This window comes from Leptodactylus fuscus, chromosome 6 (genome assembly GCF_031893055.1).
Source record: "Leptodactylus fuscus isolate aLepFus1 chromosome 6, aLepFus1.hap2, whole genome shotgun sequence".
In the NCBI taxonomy this organism is placed as follows: Eukaryota; Metazoa; Chordata; class Amphibia; order Anura; family Leptodactylidae; genus Leptodactylus; species Leptodactylus fuscus.
Window position 1 is genome coordinate 16,390,483 of NC_134270.1, and position 12,080 is coordinate 16,402,562.

Sequence of the window (12,080 nt, forward strand, 5' to 3'; positions counted from 1 at the left end):
AGAATGTTATCTACTTACGCATCGTGCACTGTGGGCGGGCATTCAGGGTGTGTCTTCTTCTTCATCCCCGCCTCCTCTTCCTCCGATGTCCTCGGTCCCGTCCTCCCCCGGCGCTCGCGAGCGGACACTGATATAAAAAAATGGCCTGGGCGCTTGCGCAGTAGCATACAGCTTCTACTACTACTACTTCTACTACTACTACCAGGCCATTTTTTTATATCAGTGTCCGCTCGCGAACGCCGGAGGAGGACGGGACCGGAGGACGTCGGAGGAAGAAGAGGCGTGGATGAAAAAGACGGTGCACCCTGAATGCCCGCCCAGCGTGCACGATCCGTAAGTAGATCACATTCTTTTTTAGGGTTTTATTTTAAAACTGGGGGGTAGTTTAATATAACTTTTACGGTGCCTGAATAGCCTTTTTAAAGGCTATTCACGCATATGTGGGGCTCTATCAGCATGATTTTGCTGATAGAGCCCCTTTAACACACCATGATGTAATAGTACCTATAGACAATGCACCATGCCCTACAGCTACGTCACAGTGATTGTACGAGCTCAGAAGCTGACAGGTCTTGACGAGTCACTTGGAAGCGATTTAATTTTGTATAGTAGATGGATATATGGATACGCTTCGTGCATTTATTTCATTGTGTGCTCAAATTTACAATCTGTTCATATTACGGTGAATATTTTTACTCCTCGGTAAAATGTTTTCTCGATGGTGTGAAGTCAGGCAGCGTTATCTGGATCAGGCTTTTGGGAAAGAGTTATCATGCCAGGTTTATCACCGCAAGTCTACCAGTTTGTGATATGTCCGGGTAACGTTGTCTTCTTAAGTGACAAAAATGTATTAAACAAGTCACCTCGGAAGTTACAAATACCGATCCCCAGCAGAAGTTTGATGTTCCTCATCCAGGGTCTTCATACAAAAATAACAGAAGATTCTGCAAAAGATAAGAAGTAACATCAGCATGATAAAGTTACAAACAACATGAATTATCCTCAGGCTATGTTCGGATTGGCCTTGCTTGTTCCATCTTACGACGGATCAGAACAACAGACCGAAATGCTGACAGAATGAAGGATGCGTATGTGTCACTGCACCCTAGGTGAGCTTCACTACTAGATTTTAATCTAAAGATTACCTGAAGCTCCAGATAGTGTTTCAGTAGCTGACAATACCCTGAAAGATAAAATGTTATGACAGGTTAAACATTGAGGTTTACATTTTTTTTTCCAGTAAATTAATCAGAATCAATCTAAAACCGAACTAAAGAGCTCACATGGTCACTTATTATTCACTTATGTAATGCACATTTTCTAAAATGTTGCTGTTTTCTTGCAACTAGGTGTCTCCCTTCTTGCTAATTTGCTGTTCAGTCCCTGTTACTAGGGAAGTTCTGTCTTTAGAAACCAACTGGCTCAATAATGGCAATACAGGACAGTCCTTTCTTCATAGCCTAAGCATGTTTCCACACAGCTTTCCATGCTTATCAACTGCACAGAGAGGAGTCTGCAGCTTACAATGAGTGTAAGTAGAGTCTGTACTTCTGACTAGCTGTTTGTGTTATTGCTGATGGGTCCTTAGTCATGGCAGATTTCTTGATTATGTTCAGATTTCCATTATAACGAAAGGTAATGAGCTGTAATACTACACGCAACCTGTGGGCAGGTGTGCTGCTGTTTCCTAATGCCTTTAAATATTTTTTTTGCATGAAGAATGTGCACACCTAAACTCATTTTATAAGTAGGGATGAGTGAACTCATGGGGAGCCAAGTTTATGATAAATTTTCAAAAAATTAGTTTTACCTGCACCTGAAATTTTCGGGGTTCGTAACCTACAAAGCATTACTAGATTCAAGTCTCTTCAGACCCCAGAGTATAATAAGGGTATGTAAGTAAATTTATCAGTCATACTCACTTCTCCTGGGGTTCATGGCAGCATCTGGTGCACCTTCCCGTCCTTTTTAGCCCAGATATGGCCTCCTGAATGAGGTCAGCGGCCCTGAGGAACCACTGAAGCCTGTAACTGACCTTTATGTGATAAGCACCAATGGCATGACACGTGCTGCTAATCATCCTGACCCCATGTGACTGCTAAGACACAATCACAGGATTCAGCGTTTCCCTGGAGGATGCTAACACCATTCAGGAGTCCGGAAGAGGACGGGGACTCTGCAAACCCCAGATTATAATAGGTTGGAGGCACAAGAGAGAAGGCCCTCACTTCTTTTGGGCGTTCTCTCGGCACCTGGCAAGCTCTGTCTTCCTTCTCTCTGTACGTGACGCCTTGAAAGAGCACCAGATGCACTCTTCTTTGACATCAGGGGCAGGCCTCAGCAGTGACAAGTCGTCATACTGCTCGGAGTGCCCATGAACATGAATTCTTGGGCCCCAATGCAAAATCTGTGCCAGGCCCCGCAACTATAATGTATCATTTATAGAACTGGTCTCTTCATATTGGGAAGACACAGCTTATGGGCCCCCTTAGGCTCCATGGCCTGGATACGACTGCATCCTCTGCACCTTCTCAAGTTATGCCAATGACTGAGGCCCAATTTCAGGCCTCAACAGTGACTCTGGCCACATGACGTCACAGAAGAACGCCAGACACCGGCTCTGGTGCTCTTCTGAGACGTAACGCACCTGGAGGAGGAAGACATAGATCACTGGAAACCGCAAAGAGGCCCAAAGGAAGTCTGAAGAATTTCAAGTCTGATTCTAGCCAAACAAGTTTGGACCAAAACCAGACAAAACAAATCTTCAGAGGTTCGGCCATCCTTAGACAGCCCCCTAATATATAGTTATGTGTTTTATACTTAACCTCTTGGCTCCTCACACTTTACGCTATCGCTTTTCTTCGCCTTTTGACAGCAACTACAATTAGTGTAATGACAAAAACGATAAAAAGAAGTCCAACTACAGCAGTAAGTCCGATCGTGGCCTGGAATATCACATCTTGTGTAGAGTCTGAAAGAAAGAAAATAATAGGGCATTAAAGAGGTCTCCCTACAATATGACCAGATTTTGGTTTGTAAACAATTAAAAGTTAAAAAATTTTGTAGATATAAATAATTAACATTTTTGCAGAGCCAAAACATGTTAAAGGGATTTGTAAAGGTAGGAGAAGAATAGCCTTTCTTAAGGCTATTCCGACGTGATAACAAGAAAAAAAAGGGTTTTAATGGTAGAATCCCTTTAAAGGAGTTTTCCAGGACTTATATATTGTTGACCCATCCTTAGAATAGGTCATCAATATGAGATCGATTGGGGTCGATCAAAATGCCAAACTGCAATCTATTCTCCATTTTGTCTCGCAAAAAAATTGAATAAAAAGAAACTGTCCGACAATCCCCAAAATAATACAAAGAAAGGTTTTTTAAATTTTAGTAATTTTTTTAAAAATGTTTAAGTTTTGTAAAGTTATTAAAACATCAAAAAATATATAAATTTGGATATATCCATGATCACACTAAAGCACAGTATTATACTGTAGGTAACATTAGTTTTGCTGCATAGTAAATTCTGTAATAACAAAACCCATAAGAAAATGGTGAAAATTTTTTTTTTCTAACCCCACTCTATTCTGATTTTTTCCATCTTCCCAGTACCCCATCGTATTAAATGCTCCATGATGAAGTGTAACTTGTCCTGCAAAAAATAAGCCCTTCCATAGCTCTGTGATGGAAAAAGAAATAGTTTTGTTTTTTGGAAGGCGGTGAGGAAAAATCAAATGTGAGAAAATGAAAAATGTCTAAGCAGGAAGGGGTTAAAGAGGACCTTTCACCATCTTCGCCAACTCCAACACTTTGCGTCCTTCAATAGCCGCCACTCCACTAATTCTGACACTATTAGGCTGCATTCACACAGAGTAACGCCAGGCGTCATTTGTGTGTAATTTGTGTGTCTTTTACGGCTGTCATAAAACGTTTACATAGAGTTCTATAGGAAAAGACGCCCGTCATTTACGGCCGTCATTTACGGCCGTCATTGTAATGACAGCCGTAAATGACGGCTGTAAATTATGGCCGTCTTTTCCTATAGAACTCTATGTAAACGTTTTAGGACGGCCGTAAAAGACACACAAATTACACACAAATGACGCCTGGCGTTACTCTGTGTGAATGCAGCCTTAGAGTTTTTTCTCTAGCCCCCACCACTCCCGACTATTAGGTTCTGTTAGTTTCAGCACAATTAGATCTGTTGTTAGGTGGGCAGCCCCTGTGTTGCTCCTCCCACCAAGAACCGCCCACTTGACAGTAGAGAGTATAATTTTGCTGACAGTAACAGAAGCGATTGCTTGAGAATGATGAGGGCTAGAGAAAAAATTCAATCAGTGGAGCGGCGGCTATTGAAGGACGCAAAGTGTTGGGCCTGGGGAAAGGTCCTCTTTAAGCCTAAATATTAATAATAAATAATAATTTAGGACATATTTTATTTGCTATATATTCATAGTATAGTATATCATATAGTGATCCTGTATATAATTGACATCTATGGATTCCAACCTTTATTGTCTTCCTCTTGGTTATGTGTCAGTAACATGTCCCTTGTTACATGGAGGTCTCCGTCATGCTTCTCCGGGGTAATCCCCAGCAGCTCACACATCAGAGCATAGACATGGACACTTTCAAAAGGGTCCACGATCAGGTCCTTTTTGAATGAGGGACCCACAGCCCTAAATATGGTCTGCATATCCATAACATTATTATCAAAGCCGTGTTCTCCTTTATTAAATTGGAACTTTGCATACTGGGAAAAAGGAAGAGATGTTGTTAGAAGACACAGAAGATACTGAGAAACCCACTGATCACATTCGGAATAGAGCAGTGTTCAGACAGTACACCACTGATGCATTTATTTCTGGGGGCTCTAGTTCTTCGGCTATCTCTGGCATCCCCATTGAAATGAATGAAGTCTACACGTGTTGCCAGACAAGTGCTCCATTCAGAGAAGGGGACAGGACACCCCCATTCTCGGTGGGCGGTAACACTGCATGACATACAACCCTGGAGATCCCGCCCCAGAGGAACCATGGGGGTATCGGCCACTTGGCTACTAGACCCTAATTTAGATAAACATTTAAAGGGCTTATAGCTTTGAATTCATTTGGGTTAAACTATGCAAACATTTTGGGCATGTGTGGGGAACAATTCTGCACAGTAAGAATGCTTTTGGAAATAGAAGGGTTAATAGTTTATCTTTATGAATGAGGAAAAGAGAAATGTAAATCCCATCAATATTTGGTGTGACCTTTGCCCTTTGCCTTCTTCTAGGTACAGACAGAACTGGACAGGGAGACTGTTCCCGCCATCATCTTGGAGCACTAAGCACAGATGTTCTGTAGATGTAGGCCTGCTCCAATCCGTCTGTGTCTTCATGCCACCCCAGACAGACTGGATGATGCTGAGATCAGGGCTATATCTGTGGGGGCCGGATCATCACTTCCAGGACTCCACCTCCAAAGGGCAAAGGTCACGCCAAATAGTCATAAAATAAACTATTAACCCTTCTATTTCTGAAAGCATAACATTTGAACAAGTGGTTAAAGAATGCCAAAAGTAAGTGTAAAAGAATGGTACCTACACTGTGTATGACGTATCCTGGCTCCCCGTACAGTACTAAGGGTGTGATTCTCGGATGTTTGGAGTAGTGCAATCTCTCGGGACCATCCTCTTTCTTGTAGACATTCAGGTTAGGGTAACCTTTCAATGCCTGATATACTTTTTCCAAGTTTCCCTCTTTAGGTAATAGAAGTCCCGATGGCCCATAATCCAATAAGTGAAACTGAAGGTCAGAAAAAGAGAACCCTGGGACGTTTCTCAGGACAATCTCGTCGTCACCTTTTTTGACTGTGGTCATCCCATGATCTGCAATGATTATAATATTGAGATTGGATTCCAAGCCATAATGTTTTACTCGACTTCTTATGTGTCCAACCATGCGATCTACTTGTCTGACCATGTCTTTCCGCTCCGGAGATTCTGGTCCATATTTATGCCCTACCCCATCGGGTTCCCCAAAATAAAGCGCAACAAAGTCAAGATCTTCCTTGGTGAACCAAGTCATTACGGTTTCCACGTTTTCTGCCCATTCCGTTTCATTGTCATATGCATGTTGTCTATTCTCCACTTTTTTAAAGTTCACTGTTTCGTCTCCATAGGTGGCGTTGCCACCAGGAAAGAAAAGCGATCCAGTTTTTAAACCCTGTTAGAAGACAAATGTAACATCAATCAAAAGAAAATATGGTAGACATGATAAAAAAAACATTAATTATATCAATGGAAAATCCATTCCAGTTGTAGAAAAAACTTGAAAAACTGAAAGACTCAGAAAATTAAAGGCTTTTATGCATCTTATTAAAGTAAAATGCTTCTTTCTCCATTTATCAGGTTGCTTTCCTTTTTTCTGCTTTGCAGTACTTTCTAACATAGAAGTCTAAGGGAAGAGGTAGGAGGCTGCTGGGAGACAACAAATCAGTTACTAGCCAACAGGATCCTTCTCCTCCCTTCTATTCTTTCCATAGACTTCTGAGACGGAATACAGATGACAGAATCTATTACTGATAAGACTCTGAATGAAAGGTAGAGGAGGAAAACAGCTTGATAAACATTCTTCTTTAATAAGATATATTATGCAGTTTCTTATATTGACTGTTAGGGATCTCAATATCTGTATTTACACTTGAATCCATCATACTTTTCAGTGCAGTCTGTTCACAGCTATTGTTTTAAGGTTGCTATGCTAACTAGTCAAACTCAGGTTGGGTCTGCAGCAGGGGCGTAACTATCGGGGTAGCAGCTGCCACAGGGCCTGGGACATAAGGGGTCTGGCGACAGCCACTACCGCTGTGTTTTTTTTTTTTGCCTTAATAGGCCGTTACCGGCTGGAGTTACCCCATTCGGTAACAGGCCCTATTTACTTACCGATCCTGGCAGGGGCCGAGTATAATGATCAGGGGCCCTGGAGAGGTAAGGGAACACTAAAAAAACCAGTGTTGCTTACCTCTCTGGGCAGGCTTCGGGCCTACTTCTGCGACATCCCTGACGTCACATGACTGAGGCTGCGTCCTGGATCATGTGATGTCCAGGACATCATTAAGGATGACCGACACCACCGAGGAGTGCAGCGGAGCCAGGGATAGTTAAGTAACAGTGTTTTTTATGTTGTATGTTGTATCCTCTCTTGGTTTCTGATTCTTATACTCTTGGGTCTGAAAAGACCCCAGAGTATAATAATTGTTCATGGGTGTCCACAGTGGGACATAATAGTGTGTGTAGGGGCCACTATTGGGCATAATACTGTGTGCAGGGGCCACTATGGGGCATAATACTGTGTGCAGGGGCCACTATGGGGGATAATACTGTGTGTAGGGGCCACTATGGGGCATAACAGAGCATGCAGGAATGCGGGGGAGGGGGGTCGGTTGGGGGGGTCCTCATGTCAAAAGTTTGCCACAGGGCCCCGCCATTCCTAGTCTGCAGTCAGTCAAACCTAGAGCCAATCTGAGTTCTGCCTCTTTGTCCATTCCTGAGCTGAGGCTTGGTAGTTAAACCTGGGGCTGAGACTTATCAGATACCTGTGATTACATGGTAATATGGCTTTGTTCTCAGGTTATCTGCTGTATTCTTGGTTACTGATTTTGGCTTGCTCTTCTGGTTATCCGATCTCTTGTTGATTTGGCTTTATTTATGATCTGGACTTCACTCTGGCTTGACCTTTTTATGTTTATGCTATAATTTTTGCTACGCCTATGTTCTGGTTATAACCCAGGTTGTATGTTACACTGAAGAATTTTAATTTGACTTTTAAGCTCCAGGAGTCCGGAGTGGCCTGCGCACCCTGAGTTCACATTCTGTCCTGCATACGGTGAGCTACAGAACTTCATCCTGTTTTTTGTTATTTCATGTATGTTACACTATTTTCTGATATCAGTTTTGAGATACAACCTGGATCCCGATCAGCAAAGTCCAACCTTCTTCGCGGCAGGCTGTGCTGAAAACCTTGGGAGAGTGTAGACTCTGCTAACCAGGGTGGTGTTAGTATATAGGTACCTTGTTTGCTTGCCAAAGGCAAGCACTCTAAAGCACTCCTGTAATTACTTTTCTGTAATTGGAGGTCCAGTTTAAGAAAGACTTACTTGTCTCTGAGCTGTAATCCAGATCGGAAGCGTTCCATTATCCCACCAGGAAGAGATGCCTTGTGTCGAGAGATAATTTTCTTTTCGCCATGTGGAGGTATTGAAGTACATGTTGTGTATCACGCCATGGTTCTCGATGTATCTTCCTGTAGTAAACAGCAGATAGGGGAAATATATTGTTACCACAAATTTTACATTTGATTGGCCTCAAATCTATCGATCTTCTATAACTTAAATCAGTCCCGAGTGTGTCTCACTGACATAGGTTGTCAACGTGCAACACACCTGATGAATTCTACAGGGTAAGGCCGGTTACAGACAACCGTGTGCTTCCAGCTGGCCGCGAATTAAAGCTGCCATGACATGCTGATATTACCCATGTGGTGCCCATGCACCAGCTGTGCCTCCGCGGCCCCTTTCATGAAATGAATAGGAGCCATGGAAGGAGGGCTGCAAAATAGCACAGGAATAGGACCTGTATATTTTACGGCTTGGAAAAGTAGGACATAACGTTACCAAGTCAAAGTGTCGCTGAGCTTCTACTTATTCCTTCTAGAAATTTCTTTTTTGACAAAGGGGTGTGTCCCTACACGGTCTGAATCTGGCAATATGATTGGTCAATACAAGGGCGTGCAGGGACACCCCCCCAACTTCTAAGGCTCAATTCTTAATTTATTCTTCCTTTTTTTGGAGGAATATCAGAGGAACAGCACAACGGTCTAAGAAAAGAAGCTCCAAAACTGATATATGAGGGAGATTACTATTATTTACTAAGGTAGACAAGTCAGGAGAGCGGACGGGCTCTCTATAATAGTGACTACACACTTGCCCCATTCTAAGTAAATTAGTTGTGAGTCACTTTATGTGATACTTTGTATCTTGTGTTTATTTCCATGTTGCTGACGAACACAAAGTAATTGGCTTGGATGAAAGCCACGGGAAAGCAATACTGAATATCAACCCTGGCTTTGCAACACTATGCGACACCTACATAAACACTACCAAAACAGAGAGGGAAAAATATTTTAAAAAAAATTTAGTAACACATTGTAATATCAAAAACAAAGACACATTTACCTCCATTTTGTTTACATTTTCACAGATATAATAGAATTGTAAAAAAAAAATCAAAAATACAAATAACACAAAAATAAATCTCTATTCCTAACCACAAAAACAACACGAAAATTAATTGAGTACTCCAAATTAAAAAAAAAAATAAAATGTTGAAACCGCATATAATAAAAAGCCAAAAATGTGTCCAGTACCGAAGTGGTCAAATAAATTTAAACAAAAAACTCATTCTGAATAACTCACCAGTTACGAGGGTGAAGTGACAAGGACTCGTAATGGTTATAAACGCCGGAGTCATGTACTTTGCTTTAACCCCATCAGTAGCCATGATATCCAGATTTGGGGTTTCAACATCTTGGTCATAGTTCCATCGGAATCCATCGAAAGAGATGAGTAAGAGTTTATGGGGCGCCTTCTTTCTGGGATGTAAAGGAACAGATGACCCCAGGGCCAGAAATACCGAGATCACGGCACAGAAAGTCAACATGTTCGTGACAGTTGAGAGAGACTAATGAAGGGAGTGAGGGATGATTGTGGTCACATATTTATAAGGTCTGAGAACAAAGTTTGTCCAGATATCTTATCTAGTAATATCTTTACAATGTACAGGGATCAATAACAAGCTGGCAGTTTTCGAGTCCCCTTATCACATTGCAACTCAGAAAGAGCACAGCAGAGGAAAGTTGTAGATAGAAGAAATATACTAAATAAGGCCCCGTTCACACGGGGAGCAGAAGGGCGGATTTTGGCACCAAGAGTGACGCAGGGAGCCACAAATCCAACTGCCACAACTGTCGCGGCTTCCGACAGTCGCAGCTTCCCTCTCCGGAGTAGGCTCAAATCAATGGGCCGACTTTGGAGGTTGCTGCCGCGAGGTGGACACCGAGGCTTGACGAGCCGTGGAATCCGCCTGAAGAAAGGGCAGCTCCCTTCTTTTTTCCGCTAGCAGCAACATGCCGCTAACGGAAAAAAGAAGCCTGGCGGTCTCCACAGACCACCATTGTGAGGGGGCAGATTATGAAGTGGATTCCGCGTCATAATCCGCCCCCTCTGTGCCCTTGTGAACGGCCCTAATATCGATATAAATATATAAAATATACATTGTCTATTATGCCCAATAGGTGTCTTATAACCCCAGAGTATAATAAATGGAGACCAGGGAAGGTGAGTAAAAATATTTACTCAACTTTCTTGGGCTCCACTGTGTTCCAGTCTTCTTCTCAGGCTGACATCTTCTTTGGTCTCCAGGTCACCGATGAGCCCTGTGATAGGGGTCCTGGGGTGTTGGCAGTAATGCTTCCCCGTACGCGATTGGGCTTCAAAAGTGACCTGAAGGCCAAAGATGATGGGTAACAACCCAAGAAGAAGCTGGGACACCAGAGAATGAAACAGAAAAGTAAGGGAAAGGTGATTTTAAAAAATTTTTTATGCACTTTCCCTCTGCTCTAAGGGAGAGTTCACACGGTGTAACGTGCCGCGTGATGTGGCACGTGTACGCCGCGGGAGCCTTTGCGGGCCATACACGCTCCCATTGATTTCAATGGGAGCGGGGATCGTATGCGCCGCGCTAGTTTGCGGCCGTGATTTTGCAGCCGCAACATCACGGCCGCAAACTAGCGCGGCGCATACGATCCCCGCTCCCATTGAAATCAATGGGAGCGTGTACGGCCCGCAAAGGGTCCCGCGGCATACACGTGCCACATCACGCGGCACGTTACACCGTGTGAACCCTTCCTAAAACCGACCTCAGAATTGCAACCAGCTGGCCGCCATTTTGCTTAATTTGTGTGAGGCAAACCCTAAAAATTTTGGGTTTGGTAGAGACCAGAATTTTTGGAATATTCAACTTGAATTCCTATTTTCCTGCCTGCAACCTCCTCACTCACCAAAAAAAAATCTATCTAGATTGAAATAGTACACATGAGGAGTGTAGCCTGCAGAACGTTCTACGCCATCAGAAGACGGCTGTACCACCTCAAACCACCGCTGAGGGTCTGGCTGAAGATATTTGACGCAGTCATCGCTCCGATCCTTCTCTATGGCAGTGAGGTTTGGGGCCCAGCCACCTACCCAGACCAGTCAAAGTGGGATTCCAGCCCAACAGAGACCTTCCACCTGGAGTTCTGCAAATACCTGCTCTATGTCCACCACAACACCTCCAACATGGTCTGCAGGGCAGAGCTAGGCAGACTCCCCCTATGGCTCACCATGCAGAAGAGGGCGCTATCTTTCTAGACACACATACAGGGCAGCAGCCCTGGCTCTTACCACCACCAAGCCTGGATTAGCCATAGAGCCCTGAGAAAACCCGATACCCCCCAACCAAGCATCAGCCATCTGCCAAGCCAAAATCCCCAACATGCCCTGAACAAGGCTCAAATAAAAGGAGTCATTGAGAGAGACAAAGAGCGGTACATCGAGGAATGGAGAAGCGCAATAAATAACTCCAAGAAAGCCACGGGAGAACAGACTGTGCCAGCACTGCGACCAAGGGGCCCTAGAAGACGAGACCCACTTCCTGCTACACTGCACCAAATACTCAGCTGTGAGGGCCGTCTACTGCCAAAGACTCTCTGCCCACATGCCAGACTTCACATCTGCAGATGAGAAGAGGAAACTCTACATCCTACTGGGAGAGGAGGAGACCACTGTGGAGATCGCTGCCCAATACGTGTCCAGCTGTCACCAAACAAGAGGAAGATGAGACCTCACGGACTGTTATACCCCAAATCACCCCCCCCACACACACACACCCCATACAGCGGTTACCAACTAAGAGGAAATTGAGACTCCACGGACTGTTATACCCCAAATCACCCACCCCCCACCCCATATAGCGGTCACCAACTAAGAGGAAGATGAGAC

General features: G+C 43.7%; 1 protein-coding gene across 1 annotated transcript; it reads right to left on the reverse strand.

The window, feature by feature from the left end:
- Window positions 1-619: 619 nt before the first annotated feature.
- Window positions 620-9,718, reverse strand: ENPP7 (ectonucleotide pyrophosphatase/phosphodiesterase 7). Its single transcript, XM_075279413.1, has 7 exons — window positions 9,459-9,718; window positions 8,142-8,287; window positions 5,588-6,208; window positions 4,510-4,753; window positions 2,826-2,971; window positions 1,146-1,183; window positions 620-944 (listed from the first exon to the last, which is right to left on the reverse strand). The coding sequence occupies exons 1-5, from the start codon at window positions 9,700-9,702 to the stop codon at window positions 2,844-2,846; spliced, it is 1,383 nt and encodes a 460-aa protein (XP_075135514.1). The 5' UTR covers window positions 9,703-9,718; the 3' UTR covers window positions 620-944; window positions 1,146-1,183; window positions 2,826-2,843.
- Window positions 9,719-12,080: the final 2,362 nt, after the last annotated feature.